Source organism: Camelus ferus, chromosome 2, assembly GCF_009834535.1.
Source record: "Camelus ferus isolate YT-003-E chromosome 2, BCGSAC_Cfer_1.0, whole genome shotgun sequence".
Taxonomy (NCBI): Eukaryota; Metazoa; Chordata; class Mammalia; order Artiodactyla; family Camelidae; genus Camelus; species Camelus ferus.
Genome location: NC_045697.1, coordinates 61,184,437 through 61,205,423, shown reverse-complemented (window position 1 = coordinate 61,205,423; position 20,987 = coordinate 61,184,437). Strand labels below are relative to the sequence as shown.

Below are 20,987 nucleotides of genomic sequence, written 5' to 3'. Positions count from 1 at the left end.
ATGCATTTAAGGTTCCTCCATGACTTTTCATGGCTTGATAGCTCATTTCTTTTTAGCACTGAATACTATTCCATAGTCTGGAAGCACTGTAGTTTATCCATCACCTACTGAAGGACATCTTGGTTGCTTCAAAGTTTTGGCAATTATGAATAATGCTGCTATAAATATCTGCATGCAGGTTTTTTTGTGGACATAAGTTTTCAACTCATTTGGGTAAATACTAAGGAATTTAACTGCTGGATCGTATGGTAAGAATATGTTTAATTTCATAAGAAACCACCAAACTATCTTCCAAAGTAGCTCTAACATTTTGCATTCCCATGAGCATAAATGAGCGTTCATTAATGTTCCTTGCCAGCATTTAGTGTTGTCAATGTTCCATATTCTGACCATTCTAATAAATGTGTGATAGCATTTTGTTGTTGTTTTAATTAGCATTTCCATGATGAGAAATTATGTGGAACATCTTTTCATATGAGTATTTGCCATCTGCATATCTTCTTTGGTGAAATACTAAGGTCTTTGGCCCATTGTCTAATTCAATTGTTTATTTCTTATTGTAAGTTTTAGAAGTTCTTTGTATATTTTGGAAAAGTGTTTTTTCAGATGTATCTTTTGTGAATATTTCCCAGTCTGTAGTTTGTCTTCTTACTCTCTTGACATTGTCTTTTCAGAGCAAAAGTAAAAGTTTTTAATTTTAATGAAGCCTAATTTATCAAATTTTTTTCATGAATTGTGCCTTTTTGTTGTCTCTAAAAAATCAAAGCCATATACAAAGTAATCAAGTCTTTCTGTTTTTAAAAGAGTTTATAGTTTTGTGCTTTAAATTTATGTAGGTCTGTGATCCATTTTGAGTTCATTTTTGTAAAGGACATGAGATCTATCTCTAGATTTTTTTGCATGTGGATGTCCAGTTGTTCCAGCATCATTTGTTAAAAAGACTATCTTTCTTCCACTGTATGCCTTCCTGGGAGTAATGTCTATTTAGGTCTATTGCCCATTTTTTTTTGATTGGGTTGTTTTTGTGTTATTGAGTTGTATAAACTGTTTGTATATTTTGGAAATTAAGCCCTTGTTCAACACATTGTTTGCAAATATTTTCTCCCATTTCATAGGTTGTCTTTTTGTTTTGTTTATGGTTTCCTTTGCTGTACAAAGCTTGTAAGTTTGATTAGGTCCCATTTTATTTCTATTATCTTGAGAGACTGAACTAGAAAACACTGGGACGATTTGTGTCAGAGAATATTTTGCCTATGTTCTCTTCTAGGAATTTTATGGTGTCATGTCTTATATTTAAGTCTTTATGCTATTTTGAGTTTACTTTTGTGTATGATGTGAGGGTGTGTTGTAGCATCATTGATTTACATGCGGCTGTCCAGTTTCCCAGCACCACTTGCTTAAGAGACTATTTTTTCCATTGCATATTCTTAACTCCTTTGTCAAAATTAATTGACATAGGTGTGTGGGTTTATTTTGGGGGTCTCTGTTCTGTTTCATTGATCCATATGTCTTTTTGTGCCAATACCATGCTGTTTTGATTACTGTATCTTTGTAGTTTTGTCTGAAGTCTGGGAGAGTTATGCCTCCAGCTTTGTTCTTTTTGCTCAGAATTGTTTTGGCAATTCTGGGTCTTTATTATTCCATATAAATTTTAGGATTGTTTGTTCTAGTTCTGTGAAAAATGTCACAGGTAATTTGGTAGGGATTGCACTAAGTCTGTAGATTGCTTTTACCCTGCTTTCTTTTTTAAAATGATTTTGGTCTCTTATCCAGGGAGTCTACAGTATGGTGAAAATTAATAAAACCTCTTTACCCATTCATGTGAGACTTATAATATCAGAAATGCATAATTAAATTGATTAACTTATGTCTCAAAAATGAATATATATTGTTTAATTTGGTCTAGTTTCACTTATTGGTGATAAATACAATATTTAGGACTCTTGCTTTCCTCCCAATCATCCTAAGTATGACATTTTGTCAAGAACTTCAAAAATTCTTTCAAGAATATCTTGTTTGATAATTATGAATCTCTCTTAAAACAAGTTCTTTTTGTTCAAGAAATAAAAGCTGACCTGAAATGGAGCCAAGGTAGAGCAAAGTTGAGACAACTCTATTCACAGGAGAATAACAAATTTGTAATCTGTAAAAGTGCTTTGCCTTAACTGACATTTATATTCTGCTCCTTAAAACAGACAAACATGGGCTAGGATGTTCTGTTAGAGAGTAGACAATTGGAAAAGAAAGATGGGGGGAGGGGGGAGCTGCTGTCAAGAAAGAAGAGAAGTTAGAGGGCAATCTTCTTAAGTAGGATAATTCAGGAATTGAAAATCTCATTATAGGAAGGAAGGAAAAAAAAATGTGTTCACCTTGTCAGCTGGAACTAACTCTTCACTCTTTCTGGTCCTTCTCAAGGGATCTACTTTCATTCATTCAATAGACACTTTTGAGCATCATTTTGTGTCAGGCACATTTCTAGACTATAGAGACATATAGTAGCAATTATCAAAGTAAGCCAAATTTTTGCCTTTAGAGAAGTTACTTTCTAGTGAGGGGGAGGCAGAAATAATCAAATAAGGACAGTAAATATATAACATTCCTAATAAAAAAATGGAATGAGATTTGGGGACGTTCATTCAACATGTGTTATTTCATGTCTATTATATGCAAGTACAATCTCACCTCTTGGAAATGCAAATAAGACAGAGTGTTCATCCTTGGGAGTTCACAGTGGGAAACACAGATGAATAACAGATAAAGTTAAGACCACTCATTGCTGAATTTATACGGATTTTTAGAATAGCAAGGAATTGGTAAATAAAAGAACGATGAAAAGAACTATAAGTATTCTACAGAACAACTCAGCCTAATAGAAACATAATTTGAGCCCAAATAAAAGCTATATAGGTAGTTTAAAATTTTCTAGTTTCTTGATAAAAAGTGAAATTAATTGTAATAATATATATCATTTAACTCAATATATTAAATATTATAATTTTAACATTTAATTACTATAAAATAGTTTATGAGATTTATACAGTCTTCTTTTCATACTGTCTTCAAATCCAGTATGTAGTTCCACTTAAGCAGAACTCATTTTAGACTAGTGATGTTTCAATTTTCAATAACTCATGGCTGCCATATTATACAGCATATCTATAGAACTTTCCATCTCAACTTACTCTGCCTTTCCTCTAAGATTTTTATCTTAGACAATAAAGATGTATAGAGATTTCAGCATAGTTAGAGTATGGATTTTCTAGTTTATTTTTATTACAAAATTTCAGCTGGCAATTTTGGGGACTTTTCTGCTTGCTATGTTAAATATTTGGTTAAAAATTGCTAGTAAGTTACAAGATAGTAGACATTTTTATGTGGCGAAAAACGAAGGTATATCTAAATAAAATAAGCTACATTTCTGAGAGTCTCTTACCTCTGCTAAATTACTGTAAAATTAATTAATTATTTTAAGAATCAAACAAGATTATTTTCTTTATTTTTTTGGTCCTATAAAAATGAGAGTATGAAGGTCAGGCTCAAATGTCCCAAGATTTTCTGAATGGTAAAGCACAATGTAACAGACAAGAAACTGCATTTCTCCTAGTTCCTCATTGAATTACATAGTCACTAAGAACTGCCAACTTGCTGACTTGTATATATTTTTAAGTCCAAAGGCAAAAGGTGAGTGTTCACCATTGACCTGCTTGTCAAAAACACTGAAAATTTTTTCTAGATGCTGACAGTTTATATGATTTTTCCCCCTGTTTTTCCTTATAGCCTTCTCTCTCAGGTGTTTTCTTTCTGTGCTTTTTTAGAACATTTGTTCAGGTGATTTTATAAACTCACTAAAGTGTAAGATTTAATTTAGTCTATCAGAACTGAGAATCTGTAATCTGGAACGGTAGATTTTAGATTTCAAAATATAGTATAAGTACAATACAATGTTTAAAAATAATATTTTTGATTTCTGTGATTTATTTAATTTCTGTGACTCCTTTGTAAATTTTTGGCTTGTGGTTACCCTTTTTTGTAAATCTAACCCATTACTATAACTTTTTTATTATTAAAAACAGAAATTAAATAAAATCCATGATAATACAAAGGAAAATTACCAAACCACAAAAGGAAGAAGAAAGGAACAAAGAGGATATACCAATTCAACTGCAAAGATAAGTTCAAAATGGCAATAAACACACATCTATCATTAATTACTGTAAATGTTAATGGACTAAATGCTCCAGTCAAAAGACACAGAGTGGCAGACTGGATAATAAAGCAAGAACCTTCAATATGCTGCATACAAGAGACCCACTTTAGGGAGAAGGACACATATAGATTGAGAGTGAAAGGATGGAAAAGGATATTCCATGCAAATGGAAAAGCCAAAAAAGCAGGTGTTGCAGTACTGATTTCAGACAAAATAGACTTTAAAACAAAGGCCATAAAGAAAGATAAAGAAGGACATTTTATAATGATTAAAGGAGTGATACAAGATGAGGATATTACACTCGTTAATATATATGCACCCAATATAGGAGCACCTAAGTACATACAAGAATTACTAACAGAGATAAAGGGGGATATTGATGGGAATACAATCATAGTTGGAGATTTTAACACTGCATTAACATCACTAGACAGATCTTCCAGACAGAAAATAAACAAGGCAACAGAGAAATTAAATACTACAATAGAAAAACTAGATTTGGTGGATATTTTCAGAGCATTACACCCCCAAAAATAGGATATACATTCTTTTCAAGTGCACATGGAACATTTTCCAGGATCGATCAGGTACTGGGCACAAAGGAAACCTCAACAATTTTAAGAAGATAGAAATATCTCAAGCATCTTTACTGACCACAATGCCATGAAACTGGAAATCAACAACAGAGAAAACAAAGGAGAAAAAAAGGAAAGCATGGAGATTAAACAATATGTTATTGAAAAAACAATGGATCAATGAGGAAATCAAAGCTGAAATTAAAAAATACCTTGAGACAAATGATAATGAAAGCACAACCACTCAAAAACCTATGGGACACAGCAAAGGCAGTGCTAAGAGGGAAGTTTATAGCGATACAGGCCTTCCTCAAAAAAGGAGAACAATCTCAAATAAACAATTTAACCCACCACCTGAATGAATTAGAAAAACAAGAACAAAAAGCCCCAAAAAAGCAGCAGAAGGAAGGAAATAATAAAGATCAGAGAGGAATTAAATACAATAGAGATTAACAAGACCATAGAAAAATCAACCAAACCAAAGCTGGTTTTTTGAAAAAGTAAATAAAATCGACAAACCTCTGGCCAAACTCACAAAGAAGAAAAAAGAGAGAGCACAAATTAGCAAAATAAGAAAGGAAAATGGAGAAATTACAACAAACAAAATAGAAATACAGAATATCATACGAGAATATTATGAAAAATTATATGGAACCAAACTGGATAACCTAGAGGGAGATGGACGAGTTTCTGGAAACATACTGTCCACCAAAACTGAATCAAGAAGAATCTGAACACTTGAACCATCCGATCACTAGAAAGGAAATAGAAATAGCAATTAAAAACCTCCCTACAAATAAAGTCCAGGACCGGACGGCTTCACCGGGGAATTCCTACCAAACATACAAAGAAGAACTCACACCAGTCCTTCTCAAACCTTCCAGACGATTGAAAAGGAGGGAATACTCCCAAACTCATTCTATGAAGCCACCATCACCCTGATACCAAAACCAGGCAAAGACACTACAAAAAAAGAGAATTATAGGCCAATATCACTGATGAACATAGACGCCAAAATCCTCACCAAAATTTAGCAAATAGAATCCAACAACACATAAAAAAGATTATACATCATGACCAAGTGAGGTTCATCCCAGGGACACAAGGCTGGTTCAACATACGCAAATCAATCAATGTAATCATCACATCAACAAGAGAAAGGACAAAAACTACATGATCATCTCAATTGATGCAGAAAAAGCATTTGATAAAATTCAACACCCATTTATGATAAAAACTCTCGCCAAAGTGGGTATAGAGGGAACATATCTCAACATAATAAAAGCTATATATGACAAACCTACAGCCAGCATAGTACTCAACGGTGAAAAACTCAAAAGCTTCCCACTAAAATCTGGGACAAGACAAGGATGGCCACTATCACCACTCCTATTCAACATAGTCCTGGAAGTCCTAGCCACAGCAGTCAGGCAAGAGAAAGAAATAAAAGGGATCCAAATTGGAAAAGAAGAGGTAAAAGTGTCATTATATGCTGATGACATGTTACTATATATAGAAAACCCTAAAAGGTCCACAGAAAAGCTAGTAGAGCTCATTGAAGAATTCAGCAAGGTAGCAGGTTACAAAATTAACGTTCAAAATCAGTTGCATTTCTTTACACTAACGATAAATCAACAGAAGAAGAAAGTAAAGAAACAATCCCCTTTAAAATAGCACCCAAAATAATAAAATATCTGGGAATAAATCTAACCAAGGAGGTGAAAGAATTATACACAGAAAAACTATAAACCACTGATGAAGGAAATTAAAGAAGACTTAAAAAATGGAAAGATATCCAATGCTCTTGGATTGGAAGAATCAATATTGTCAAATGGTCACACTGCCCAAGGCAATCTACAGACTTAATGCAATCCCTATTCAATTACCCAGGACATATTTCACAGAACTAGAAAAAATCATAATAAAATTCATATGGAACCATCAAAGACCTAGAATTGCCAAAGCATTACTGAAGAGAAAGAAAGAGGCTGGAGGAATAACTCTCCCAGACTTCAGACAATACTATAGAGCTACAGTCATCAAGACAGCATGGTATTGGTACCAAAACAGACATATAGACCAATGGAACAGAATAGAGAGCCCAGAAATGAACCCACAAACTTTTGGTCAACTCATCTTTGACAAAGGAGGCAAGAATATACATTGGAATAAAGACAGTCTCTTTAGCAAATGGTGTTGGGAAAACTGGACAGCAGCATGTAAAACAATGAAGCTAGAACACTCCCTTACACCATATACAAAAATCAACTCAAAATGGATCAAAGACTTAAACATAAGACAAGATACAATAAACCTCCTAGAGGAAAACATAGGCAAAACATTATCTGACATACATTTCAAAAATTTTCTCCTAGAAGAAATAAAAGCAAGAATAAACAAATGGGACCTAATGAAACTTACTAGCTTCTGCACAGCAAAGGAAACCAGAAATAAAACAAGAAGAAAACCTATGAATGGGAGAAAATTTTTGCAAGTGAAACCGACAAAGGCTTGATCTCCAGAATATATAAGCAGGTCATACGACTCAATAAGAAAAAAATAAACAACCCAATCCAAAAATGGGCAGAAGACCTAAACAAGCAATTCTCCAAGGAAGACATACAAATGATCAAAAAGCACATGAAAAAATGCTCAATATCACTAATTATCAGAGAAATGCAATCAAAACTACAATGAGGTATCACCTCACACCAGTCAGAATGGCCGTCATTCAAAAATCCACAAATGACAAATGCTGGAGAGGCTGTGGAGAAAGGGGAACCCTCCTACACTGCTGGTGGGAATGCAGTTTGGTGCAGCCACTATGGAAAACAGTGTGGAGATTCCTTAAAAGACTAGGAATAGACTTACCATATGACCCAGGAATCCCACTCCTGGGCTTGTATCCAGAAGGAACCCTACCTACTTCAGGATGACACCTGCACCCCAATGTTCATAGCAGCACTATTTACAATAGCCAAAACATGGAAACAGCCTAAATGTCCATCAACAGGTGACTGGATAAAGAAGAGGTGGTATATTTATACAATGGAATACTACTCTCAGCCATAAAAACCGACAACATAATGCCATTTGCAGCAACATGGATGCTCCTGGAGAATGTCATTCTAAGTGAAGTAAGCCAGAAAGAGAAGAAAAAATACCATATGAGATCGCTCATATGTGGAATCTAAAAAACAAAAATAAAAACAAACAAACAAACAAAAACAAAGCGTAAATACAGCACAGAAATAGACCACAGACAGAGAATACAGACTTGTGGTTGTCAGGGGGGTGGAGGGTGGGAAGGGATAGACTGGGATTTCAAAACTGTAGAATAGATAAACAAGATTACAACTGTATAGCACAGGGAATATACACAAAATGTTATGATAACTCACAGAGAAAAAAAATGTGACAATGAGTGTGTATATGTCCATGAATGAAAAATTGTGCTGAAAACTGGAATTGACACAACATTGTAAAATGATTATAAATCAATAAAAAATGTTAAAAAAATATTTTTGATATTTAATTAATGGGTTACTGGTAATTATGACTCAATGTAACTATGAAAAGAATAAAATGAAATATCCTGCAAATCTAAATGCAGTGATATTCTTATGATTCAAATTAAAAAGTTATTCTTTTATGTATATAATTTGACTAGAAAATGAAAAAAAAAGTTAATTACATAATTCTTCACTGCAGTAATTTATGGTTAATTTCCATTTTTTAAGTCTTTCTAACTGAATATTTCGTTAAGAGCTATATAAGGAAATTTTCATGCTACTATACTGTTCTCCTGCCTTTGTTCAGGTCAACTTTAATTGAAGCCTTGATCTTTTCTATGTTGCAATTTTCTCCTCATTAATACAACTTGAGGGCACCACTTTGTTCACCCCAAACAAGCCGAAACACAGTCATCAAATACACACAACAGAAGGCATTATAAAACCTTTGACTTTTCTTTGGTGATTTACTGGGTGAATTTTCAAACCTCTCAAAGGATTTTAACATTCCTGATTATATGTACTTCTATTTGTAATGTGTTGGTGCTTTTTGCTTGAGATAGTAACTTGGGAAGAAATATCTGCTAAATTACCTTAGGTTTCCTTTTTGTTGGCATAAAATACAAAATGTTAAACATTTTCCTTCTGAACACAATTTTACTTTTTTAAGTCCTTATTTTAAATGTAGGTGTTGACCATGTTTAGTAATATTTTTATAATGAGATTATAATGTTGCTTAAACACGTCTATAAATGTCATTTTTTTTTAAATCTGGAGACTATAGATTTTTAACTTAAATTACTGGGTTGAACATCTCTTTTAAATTATCATAATTACTTTTCTCTTTAAGGACATTTCTTTTTTAATTGCCTTTGGCATTAGGATCCTCAGATATTCTACAATATCAGTATTTACTCCTCCCTTCTGTATTTGTTATAGCATGCAATGAAAACTACACACAGACTTCTAAAACTCCGTAATACAAGTTTAGTAGTTACTCCTTACAAAATTTTTACAAGGTAAGGAAAGCATCACTATTTTATAGGTAAAAAGAAACAATAGGATAAAGAGTCAATTTTAGAAATCCCAATGATCTGCTCAAACTTAGGACAATTGCAATGGACCATTTTGATTCACTAGAGATCTAGGGTCCACATACCCAGTTATACAGATAGACTCATGGATCTGAAATGTATTTTCTTGGCATCATTTTTATCTAGTTAGTATGAATCTATTCAGTAAGTAGCTGGAAAAGAAAACACAAAAATTTAGTCATAGGATGAAAATGATAAAAGTAGGCTATTTTATTATTAGCTGTCTAAGGAGAAGAGCCAACACAGGTTTTCAGGATGTTTATTAGGACAAATTCTTGATAAATAATTTTAACCAAATGAAAATATTTTAAAGGACAGGTAAACTGAGATACAGAAAGTAGACCAAATTATATGAAAGAATAGTTGTTCAACAATTTTCTTTTTATTTTGAGGTGAGTATAGATTCACAGTTAGTTGCAAAAAACAACAAACAAAAACTGAACCATGACAAAAAAGTACAGTGAGATTCTATGCATGCTTCACCCAGGTTTTCCCACTACATCATCAATAATCATAGTACAGCATCAAAACCAGGAGATTCACATTGGTATACGTTCCACAAAATTCCTTTGTATGTGTGTGTTTGTATGTGTGATATGTAGTGCTATGCCTTTTTTATCACATCTATAGATTCGTATGACTACCACCACACTTAAGATACAGAACTGTTGCACCACCATAGGGTCCATCAGGCTAACCCTTCATAGCCATGCCCAAACTTTCTCTCACCTCTGTACCTAGCCTCTGGAAACCACCAATCTATTGTCTCTTTCTAAAATTTTGCTATTCAGAAATATTAAATAAATGAAATGATATAATATCTAGCCTTTTGAGATTGGCTCTTTAACACTCAGCAAAATGCCTTGAGATCCACCCAGGTTCTTGTATGAGCTTCGCATTCTTTCTCCTCTCTAGGATTCCGATGATATGAATGCTAGATAGATAGTCCTGTATTGGTCTTCAGGTCCTTGGGGCTCTATTCTTAAGTCTATATTCTCTCTGTCTTTCAAATTATTCAGATTGGGTAATGTCTATTTATATATCTTTGAGTTCACTGATTTTTTTCCTCTGTCATTTCATTCTGCTATTGAGCCCATCCATTGAGGTATTTCCAGCCCCACCCCCTCATCCCCACTTTGGTTACTATATTTTTCAGATCTGTGATTTCTTTTTGTTTCTTTTTATATCCTTAATTCTTTTGCCAAGATGTTCTGTTTTTTCACTTGTTTCTAGAGTGCTTGTAATTGCTCATTGATGAATTTTTTATGATCATGATTTTAAAATCCTTGTCAGGTAACTACAATGTCTCAGTAATCTCAATGTTGATGTCTGTTAATCGTACTTTATTACATGTTGTGATTATCCTGATTATTTGTAAAAGTGATTTTTTTTATTGCACGTGAATATTTGGGGTATTATATTGTGAGACTCTGGGGTGCATATTATCTTTTTTAGCAGGCAGTTACCCTGTTTTGGGTACACTGGAGTTAGATGAGGGTGAAGATTTAGTTCCCTGTTGACACCAAGGTTGCGTAGAGGAGACCGGAGAGCTGAGTAGCCTTCCCTCACACAGTTTCATTCAGTCTTGTTGCTGCTGGATGGGAGTGAAGGCTCAGCTCCTCATTAGGTCCTGATGGTACCAGGACAGGGTAAGTGAAGAGCTAACTAAACCACCTTCTACCACCTTGTTAAGTATTCCTGCTGCTGAGTGTGGTTGGTAGCTCAGATCTCTGCTGGACCTTCATGAATGTACCCTAGCAGTAGAATTAGAGCATTGCCTCTTTGTCCCAAGTAGGGAATGGAAGATCAACTCCTATGACAGGCATATTCTAAAATTGTCCCTCAACATTTTTCTCAATCCCCATGACCTTAGGTTTAGAGACATTTTGCCCATGACTATATCGTTACAGAGTAAAATGAATTTTGTAGATGTAATTAAGGTCTCTAATCAGTTGACACTGAGTTAATCAAAGTGGAAATTATCCTGGTGGGTCTAATCTGATTATACGAACCCTTTAAAAGCAGAGATACTTCTCTACCTAGTAGCAGAATGGGAGGTAAAAGGTATTCAAAGCAAAAAGATTCCACAGATCTTTCCTGGTTTTAAAGATGTAAGGGACCATGTGCAGGGAAAATAAAGCAGCCTTGAGGGGCTGAAAGCAACCCCTAACCATCAGCCACTAATTATTAAAAGTAGGATTATGGTAGTTGATCATTTGACTAAGAGGCTTAAAGATTTTTCTGAGACATCCATTGTAAGCTACCAGATTATGTCCCTTGAGTGGTATCCCTAGGCCACTACCAAGCCATTTTTTTGTACAGCACCTTGCATCATGTGACTCTCAAGATGTTGATCTTAATTTAATTATGTAAGGATGGCCCATGTTATTGATTCATTACTAGAAGTTAGATTAGAGTAATCAAAAACTTCTGAGTTATCCTAATTCTTAGTGGAATTTAAAAAATAATAATCATAATTTGTTTTCTCTGAGTGCTGTGATAGCACAATGTGAATAAGAAAAACATAAATGAGGATAATCTGTGGAGATGAATCTGATTTCATGCTGGGTCTAAAGAATATGGCTTAGAATAATTTGTTTTGTTTATTCACTGAATATTTTTATATGAATTGTCATTTGAAAACTTTGTTATTGCATAGATTTTGTAGATATGATCCTTTGTCATTACAAAGACTGAATAATGGAGCAAAGGAACAAATGCAAAATAAAGGTTTAATGGATTTTCCTATCTCTGTATCTTTGATGGTAAGGGCAGTGAGCAACAGTATTAAGAGCACAAAGGTCCAGAAAAGATGGGAGAACCTCCTGCTAAAGGATTCCTGGAAAAGTTTCACAGCAAAATTAATTCTGTGGAAATACAAGGAATGATCACAAGAACAGTTACGATTTCAAGACTACCTATCCAAAGTTTTAAAATCTATTTCAGTACAAAAGTGAAATACAGACTTTAGTGGAAGAAGCAATAATTTCCTGAATGTTAACACTGCATTAACATCACTAGACAGATCTTCCAGACAGAAAATAAACAAGGCAACAGAGAAATTAAATACTACAATAGAAAAACTAGTTTTCCTGAATGTTAAGGGAAAACACTTAATAATAATACAAAACAAGAAGTAAAGTTTGCTTACAAACGCAGCTATACTGTTCTCAAATTCAGTATTGAACTCAATCAAGACTGAAAAGCTAAAGTGTCATTTACAAGCTATTCTCTCATGGTTCCTTTTAACTCAGATCACATTCGGAGCTTATCCTCTGTGATAGAAGGTAACATTTGCTGAATATACTGAGTGGCATTTCTAAAATGCCCTTCTTGAAATCCCAAATCATATTTATAAAGAAAGGGTCAATCAAAAAACATTTTCAGCCCATTTACCGATACATACTATATAATCTTCATTACTTTCCCTGATTCCTAATATACAAGTTTGTTCTAAACTGACTATCATGAAAAGGAGAAGAAAATAATAATTTTTACATAGCAAGAACACAAGATTTCAAGCTGGTTTTTACATTGGTGAATATGTATTGTTGGCTAGATTTGCTATATACATTCCCTGAAATGAATTCAAGACTGTTTACACGTATCAGATGAAAAAGCATATGTAAGAATAAAGATCCTATATTTATGTTACTGAAGAGCTTCATTTTCTCCATAGATATATTACATATAAGAAGTAAACCCAAAAATAAGGCTGAAAAAAATGATGTTTTCTAAGCATCTACAAAATTTAATATAAATCTGTCATTTCGTTTCCAACATTAGATATTTGCATGTTGTCACCAAAACTATTTATACACAAGTGAAGACTTTCAAAGTGCAGGGAGATTTAGGGTAAAGAAATGGAAGAGCATGTTGAATACAATGATCTACAACTATATACTTTCCAAGTAGGCTCAACTTTTACCTGAAATGGCTTAAATTTTGCTATAAAGTAAAAAAGAATTGCATAATCACTGTATGTTTAAACTATCCTAAGATGCAGATTTTGTATATAAAATACCTAAATTTAATATATGATAAACCTTTCAAATTAGTGGAAATTAAATTAATTTCTTATTCAATGCAACAGTTATCTGGCTAGCCATTTGGAAAATAAAATGAAGCTGGATTTCTCTGTCCCTACATCAAAAATAATTCTGGCTGACTCAAAATTTTAAACAAAAATATAGATACTAAATTATGAGTGAATATTCATTGGGGAAAACTGGCACAAATTCCAACAGAGACTTATGTTGAAATAAAATCATAACAAAACTTCCGGAAGATAAATTCAAAATCTAGTGCTATGAACAAAAGATATAATGTGCACATTATTTTCATTATAAAAGAAACACTAATAAATCAATCAGGAAAAGGAACATCTCAAATAAATGAGAGCAAAAAAAATGAACTGTATGACAAATGATTAACCTCACTAATAAAGATGTTTAAAATAGACTTTAAAAAATAACTGTGTCTATCTACTTACCTACCTATCTATATTTATCTCTACCAATATATATGTTCACATCCCATCAACAGTCATATGAAAGAGCTTTTTTTCTCCATGCCAATAACAATCTTAATTATCTAGCTTATATGAATAGGCAAAGATGGGCAAAGATAAAATTCTTGGTATGAAGAAAAAATTCTGTTTATATGCTATTGATGGAACATGAACTCAATTGCTGCACCATTTTGAATCATTTATTAATAGACAGACATATTCTTTTTTTTAATTAAAAAAAACTTTATGTTTTATTTACTATGGTATTATTTAATTATTTTATTTTGGTGGGGGGAGGTAACTAGGTTTATTTATTTGAGGTTCTGGGGATTGAACCCAGGACCTCATGCATGATAAGCAAGTGCTCTACCACTTGAACTATACCCACCCCCCTAGACAGAAATATTCTTGAGAGTTCTTTGCCACACTCTCATCCTTGAAAATTGTTATCACAAACATATTTGCATGAATGGGACAATACAGGCATCTATATACTGTTGACCCTTGAACAATACTGGGGTTAGGGGCACCAACCTTCTACACCAACCAACTGTGGATCTGGTAGTACTATAGTACATACGAGTGAAAAAAAATCTGCATACAAGTGGACCCATGCATTTCAGACCTGTGTTGTTCAAGGGTCAACCATGGAAGGCTTTCAGTTTATTGCATCATTGTTTGTGCTCTAGAGGATTGGTTAATGAAATATGACCCGGTCATATGACTATTAGTGGCAACAACCACAAAAAACTTAAATGGATGTTTAGAATTTAGTGTGAAACAGCAAACAGAAAGTGGTAAAATAACTAGTGTAATACTAGTGTGTTTATTGAAATATACAATTACTAATATATGATTTATTATCATGCAAGTATATAAGACATATTGACATAAATTAGTCATGTTTAGTCATTTATTTCATAAATCATTTGATAATCTGCACTGTCAATCATGAGGTTCTTTCTCTTTTTATTATATCATTTTGCAAGCTTATGATTATTAATTATTTTCTAATAGTTGTACAGATGTTGACACACATATATCTACATGGTAAAAACAAGCAATAAAATGAACATCCTTCAACCCACAAACCAATTTAATTGGAACTTTGCCAATAGCACTTCATCATCTTCTGTTCTTCTCCAGACTACCATTCAAAGCCTCCTTTTATTTTAATTATTGTCCCGGAATTTGTGTGTATTATTCTCTTAATTTTCATTTTAATATTTTTTGAAGTGTAACATTCATATATGAAACAACAAACAAGTGATCAGTTTGATGAATTTTCACACATATAAAATAAAGCAAAACAAATACAAAAACAAAAAAATAACAATCCCCAGATGGACAAACAGAACTGTCTTAGCACCCAAGAAGCTCTTCATTCCCCCTTTAAGTAATAGTTTCTCTGAAAGATAACCACTATCCTGTCGTCTAACACATTATGTTACTTTTGCCTGTTTTTGAATTCTGTAAATAGAATCATTTCATATAATTTTGCTTTTTTTATTCAGTATTATTCTGTGACATTCATTTATGTTGTTTAAAGAGGCAATGGTTCATATATTCTGGTTTGATAGTATTCCATAATGTGAATATACATCAATTTACTTATTACACTTTAGCTATTATGTATGTTAGTACTAACATATACATACACACGTATTTGGGGGCACTTTTTGGGTATATGACTGTAATAGAATTGCTGGGTCAAAACTGTAACTTGGTCCAGCTTTTTCAGATAATACTGAATAAGTATCTGAAGTGGCTACATCAATTTCCACTTCCACCATCATTATGAGAGTTCCAGATAATTTGCATACTCACCAACACTTGATATTGCCATCACTGCAATAGATTAGATTATTAATAAAAAATACTTCCTACCCTTCAGAGTAGAATGTAATTCCCTGGCATTAGATTCTAGTCCTGTCCATGTGAATTGCTTTGGTCAATGAAATGTTAGCTTCACAATGTAAGTAGAGTAATGAGAAATGCTTGCTTGGTTGGGCTTGCTTTCTTATGTTTCAGTAGTGTCCACAAGAGGTGTATGTCTAAATTAGCCATGTGATCCCAGGAGAAGTATGAAAGACACGTGGAGCAGAGCAAAGCTATCCATCTAATGGAACCTACCCTAGACTAGCTGACCTTTAGCTGACCTGACACCTGGTAAGCTAAATAAATGCTCACTATTGAATACTGCTGACATTATGTACTTATTTCTTACATAGCTTTATTATGGCCATAGTTAACTAATATATCAACCATTCTTTTAGATGAGAAGTTGTGTCATATTGTGTGAATTTGTGTGTTGTTTGGTTTATATTTCCTTGAAAACTAATGAAGTTAAATACATTTTTAATGCTTATCAGCCATTTGGACATTCTGTTTTATAATATGCCCATTCAAGCCTTTTTCTAATTTTTTTAATGAGTAGTCTGTATCTTTGTTGTAATTTTGTGTGTGTGTGTGTGTGTATGTGTGTGTGTGTGTGTCTGCCTGTCTGTCTCTCTGTCTGTGTGGTATAGAAGATAGGTAGGTAGATAGATAAATAGATGTAATCATATTCTGGAAATGAATCATTTGTCATGTACTTATATTTTATATATTATCCCACTTACTGCTATTTTTAATGTAGTAAAAATAAACAGCTGCTAGTTATAATGTAGTCTGATTTCTTGATTTTTTTTCTTATTTACATTTTGTACATATTCTATCTTATTTTTAAAATATTTTATCCTCTAACTATAAAGATAGCATATATTATATTTAAAACTCTTATTGTTTATAGTATTTAAATTTAAATCAATGAGCAATCAGGAATTTTTTTTTTTAATGTATGCTGAGTTAGGGCCACTAGTTTCCTTTATATTCCATAAGGTTTTTTTGTATTGAATAGCCCAGGCCTTTTTCCATATCTGAAACCCACACTTTCATCACTGCAATCACTCTTATATAGTTTATACAGAGTTACAGATATGCCATGGCTGCATAAAGTCACTGCAGTGTCTTTTGCTTACAAATAAATCTTTGGATAAAATACAAAAAAGTTTCCTTGGAAAGAAAAAGAAGAGGCTCTGAGTTACCAAATCGTGGAGAAATAGAAAGGAATGGGCCACCTTTTTGCACTGCCTTGTAGCCATGCTCAGAACGTGGTCAGGGGCGTTACAATGGGCTCCCATTTTAAGATGAGATTGTGTGTACTCACTTCCCCATCAGCGTCATTATTCAGAAGAATGGAGCTCTTGTTGAAATGTGAAATTTCTTGGGTGAAAAATACATCTGCAAGGTTCAAATGAGGCCAAGCGTGGCTTGTTGAGTATCTCAAGTGCCAGAAAAAATGAGTTAATTCCTGAAGGAAACAACATTGACCTTGTATCAAATTCAGCGGCTTTGATTTAGCAAGCCCCAACAGTTAAAAACACAGATAGCAGAAACATTTGGGATGGTATTTATGTTTCTGAAAATGGAACAGTTAGCATGCTGATGATTCAGACCTAAGTTGTCCAGCTACAAAAACAGTAAGATGCTGGATGATTCCTGTTTGTAATGTTTTAAAGGTACAATAAATGCCCTGTGTTGGGGGGAAAAGAAAAAGCTGATAAGCCACTTACCCCTCTCTTTGAATGGACCAACTGCGTTTCCCATTTCTCTGACCTCACCTTGGAGGTCCAGGTCATTTTGTTCCAGACAGGGTAGAGTGGATTGCTGGCTGTCCTCTTCTTCTCCTACTGGCTTCTGTGGGCAGGATGGCATCCTTCTGGCCATGAGTTTATACATTCACCTGAGCAGTGTCCAAAGTGCTGAGGCAGGCTCCATCTTTGTCAGAGTTCTGACTGAGCTGGTGTTCAAAATGAAGCAGATGGATGCAATGGAGCTGGGAAGCCTGCGAGCCATCATGCTGTTTAACCCAGATGCCGAGGGTCTGTCCAACCCCCCAGAGGCTCTGGGAGAGAAAATTTATGCCATTCTTGAGGCTAACACCAAGCAGAAGTACCTGGAACAACCAGGCAGGTTTGCAAAACTGCTGCTGTGCCTCCCAGCCCTGCACTCCATCAGGCGTCATGCCTGGAGTACCTTTTCTTCAAGCTCTTCAGGGACACCCCCATTGACACCTTCCTCGTGGAGATGCAGATCCTGCTGCAGATCACCTGCACCCCACCAGTTTCAGCCTCCCTGACCTGAGGATTGTTTCTGATCAAAGCAAACAAATATTATCAGATTGTAGAGGAAAGAAAAACAGATTGGAGACATTGAGCACATAAGGGAAATGAAGATATTAAGGGAATGAAGAAAGGTATTCTGAGATGAATGAAAAGTAAGAGCATCTGTACTAGCAAACCTACTCTATAAGAAATGTTAAAGAAATCTCTTCAGGTTGAAGGAAAATGATACCAGAGGGAATCTTGGCTCTTTAAGAATGAAGAGAGAGTAGAAATGATAAATATTTAATTAAACATAATAGACTATTTTTATTTTTATTTAAAATATAAACACATGATGACAGCAAAAAGTATAACAAGGTACAATGGGACTTTCAATATACGTAGATGTAAAAGATTTAACAACCGTAAGATAAGGCTTAGTGGGGGTATAAAGAGACCTATATGGTTGCAAACATTCTGTATTTTATTGAAGTAGTGCAACCTTATTTTGAGATGACTGTGAATACTTGAATATGTGTATTTTAATTCCTATAGTGGTAAAAAAAATTATGTAAAGATATATAGCCAAAAATCCAATATATACCTTAAATATAAAGATCAAATAAAATCCAAAAGAAGAGATAAAAGGTAAAACAGAGCAGCAAAAATCAGAGGGGATAAACAAAAAACAAGCAATAAATGAGGCTGTATCAACCATATGAGACTATATCCAGCCATATCAATAATTACATTAAATGTGAATTGCCTAAGCACCAAGAACCAGAGATTGATTAAAATGCAAAACTGCACTTACATGTAGCCTATAAGAAAAATATTTTAAATATAAAGTCATAGGTAGATTGAAAGTGAAGTAATAGTATGAGGTTTACTATACAAACAGTAAGCTTAGTAAGATTGGAGTGGCTATCTTAATATCATATAAAATGGACTTCAAGAAGTAAAGTAGGACATTTTATAATGAAAAAAAGACTAAGTCATCAGTAGGACATATTTCTAAATGTGTATGTATCTCAAAATAATAAAATAGCCTCAAAATACACAAAATAAAAATGAATGAATTGTAAAAAGAAATAGACAATTCAACAAACATAGAAGAAGATATTAACATCCCTCTATCAACAACTGATAGAATAATAAGACACTAATAACAGCACTATTTACCACTGGAAATATTGTTTATTACATTATTATATTCAACATAATGTGTACTCAATACACATTCTTTTCCATGGGGAAAAAAATGTTTTTAAGGTTCACTATATGCTAGACTATAAAACAAAACTCAATAAATTTAAAAAATAAAATATATACAGATTTTATTCTCTGGCCAAAATAGGAGTAAATTAAAGCAGGATATGTAGATCTCTGCCACAAATATCTGGAAATACCCCCACCCCAATCTGAAAAATGCAGCTATGTAAATCCATGGGTCAAACAGAACCCTCCTGGATTATAGGTGAAATCAGAAAGGAAATTAGAAAATAGTTTTTTTTTTAACTGAATGACAGTTGAAATCCAGTCAATATTTACTTGAATCAGTTAAAGAAACACTTGGTGGGAAACTCAGAGCTTTAAATGTATATGTTAGGAAAGAAAAATTACCTAGAATAAATTATCTATGATTCCAAATTCAGGTATTAGAAAAAGTAAAACAAAGTAAACCCAAAGTAAGTGGAAGTAAAGAAATAATAAAAGAAGAGCATATATCAATGCAATGAAAACAGGCAACAGAAAGAATTAGAAAAGCTAAAAGATGTGTTTTGATAAGATCAGTGTAATTGACAAATTCCTAAATAGACTAAGAGAAAAAGAGGCAACACAAATCACCTATATTAAGAAGGCTATTGTTATAGATGCTGTAGAAATTGAAAGGCAATGATTGAATACTATGAACAACTTTATGCCCACAAGTTTGACAACTTAGATGAATGGACATACTTCTTGAAAAATACAACTTAACAAAATTGACACTAACCTCCACACAAAATCTGAATAGCTCTATATCCATTGAAGAAATTGAATTTGCTGTCAGAATATCTCCAAAAAAATGTCAAGGTCCAGATGGTTTTGCTAGAGAATTTTACTAAATATATGAAGAATAAATAACACACATTTACCACAAATCTTTTCAGAAAATAAAGGAGGAGAGATGATTGACCAGTTCTTTTTAGGATGCCATTGTGACCTTGATATTAAAATCTGACAAAGAAATTGGAAAAAAGAAAGAAGGAAAAAAAGAGAAAATTACAGAAACGGACTACTGATATATGCAATAGCAAGGATCAATCTTCAAATCATTCGTACCTAGTTTGATTCCATTTACAGAAAATTCTGAACAAATTGTAAAATTTTATATGAGCTAATTGCTGTACTTAATATACTTTAATGAAATTGTAACAAATACCATGAGAGGAAAGTACCTAGCAGAGCATGTAACAAGTGTTAAATTTTCGGTAAATTATCATTGTATTAGTTTCCTGGGTTGCCGTAACAAAATGCCATGAACTGGGTGTTGTAAACAAGAGCCACGTATTGTATTAAAATCTGGATATCCGAAATCAAAGTGACAGCAAAATTGCTTCCCTTCTGGGGCTATGAGGGAGACTACTCCATGCCTCTCCCGGAGGGTGATTTGCTGTGTATCTTTAGCATTCTTGGGCTTGTAGATTCTTTACTCTAATCTCTGCTTTTATCTTCATGTGGAGTTCTCCCTGTGTGCCTGTCTCTGCCCACATTTCCACTTATTATAAGGATCCCAGTCATGTTGGATTAGGATCCACCCTAATGACTTCATTTTAACTTGATTACCTCTGCAAAGGTCCTTCCAAATAAAGGCACACCCAGAGATACCCGGAGTTAGGGCTCCAGCATATCTTTTTTGAGGGATAAACTCCAACCCACTCCAGATAGGAATATATTGCAA

The 20,987-nt window shown here is 33.6% G+C and overlaps 1 protein-coding gene across 1 annotated transcript; it reads left to right on the top strand.

Moving 5' to 3' along the window:
* Nucleotides 1–11,021: 11,021 nt before the first annotated feature.
* Nucleotides 11,022–18,138, top strand: LOC102505745 (retinoic acid receptor RXR-gamma-like). The gene is given in 3 exon segments (XM_032466447.1): nucleotides 11,022–11,037; nucleotides 17,459–17,953; nucleotides 17,956–18,138. Coding segments are annotated over 3 exon segments (639 nt in total). The 3' UTR covers nucleotides 18,084–18,138.
* The last annotated feature ends 2,849 nt before the right edge of the window (nucleotides 18,139–20,987 follow it).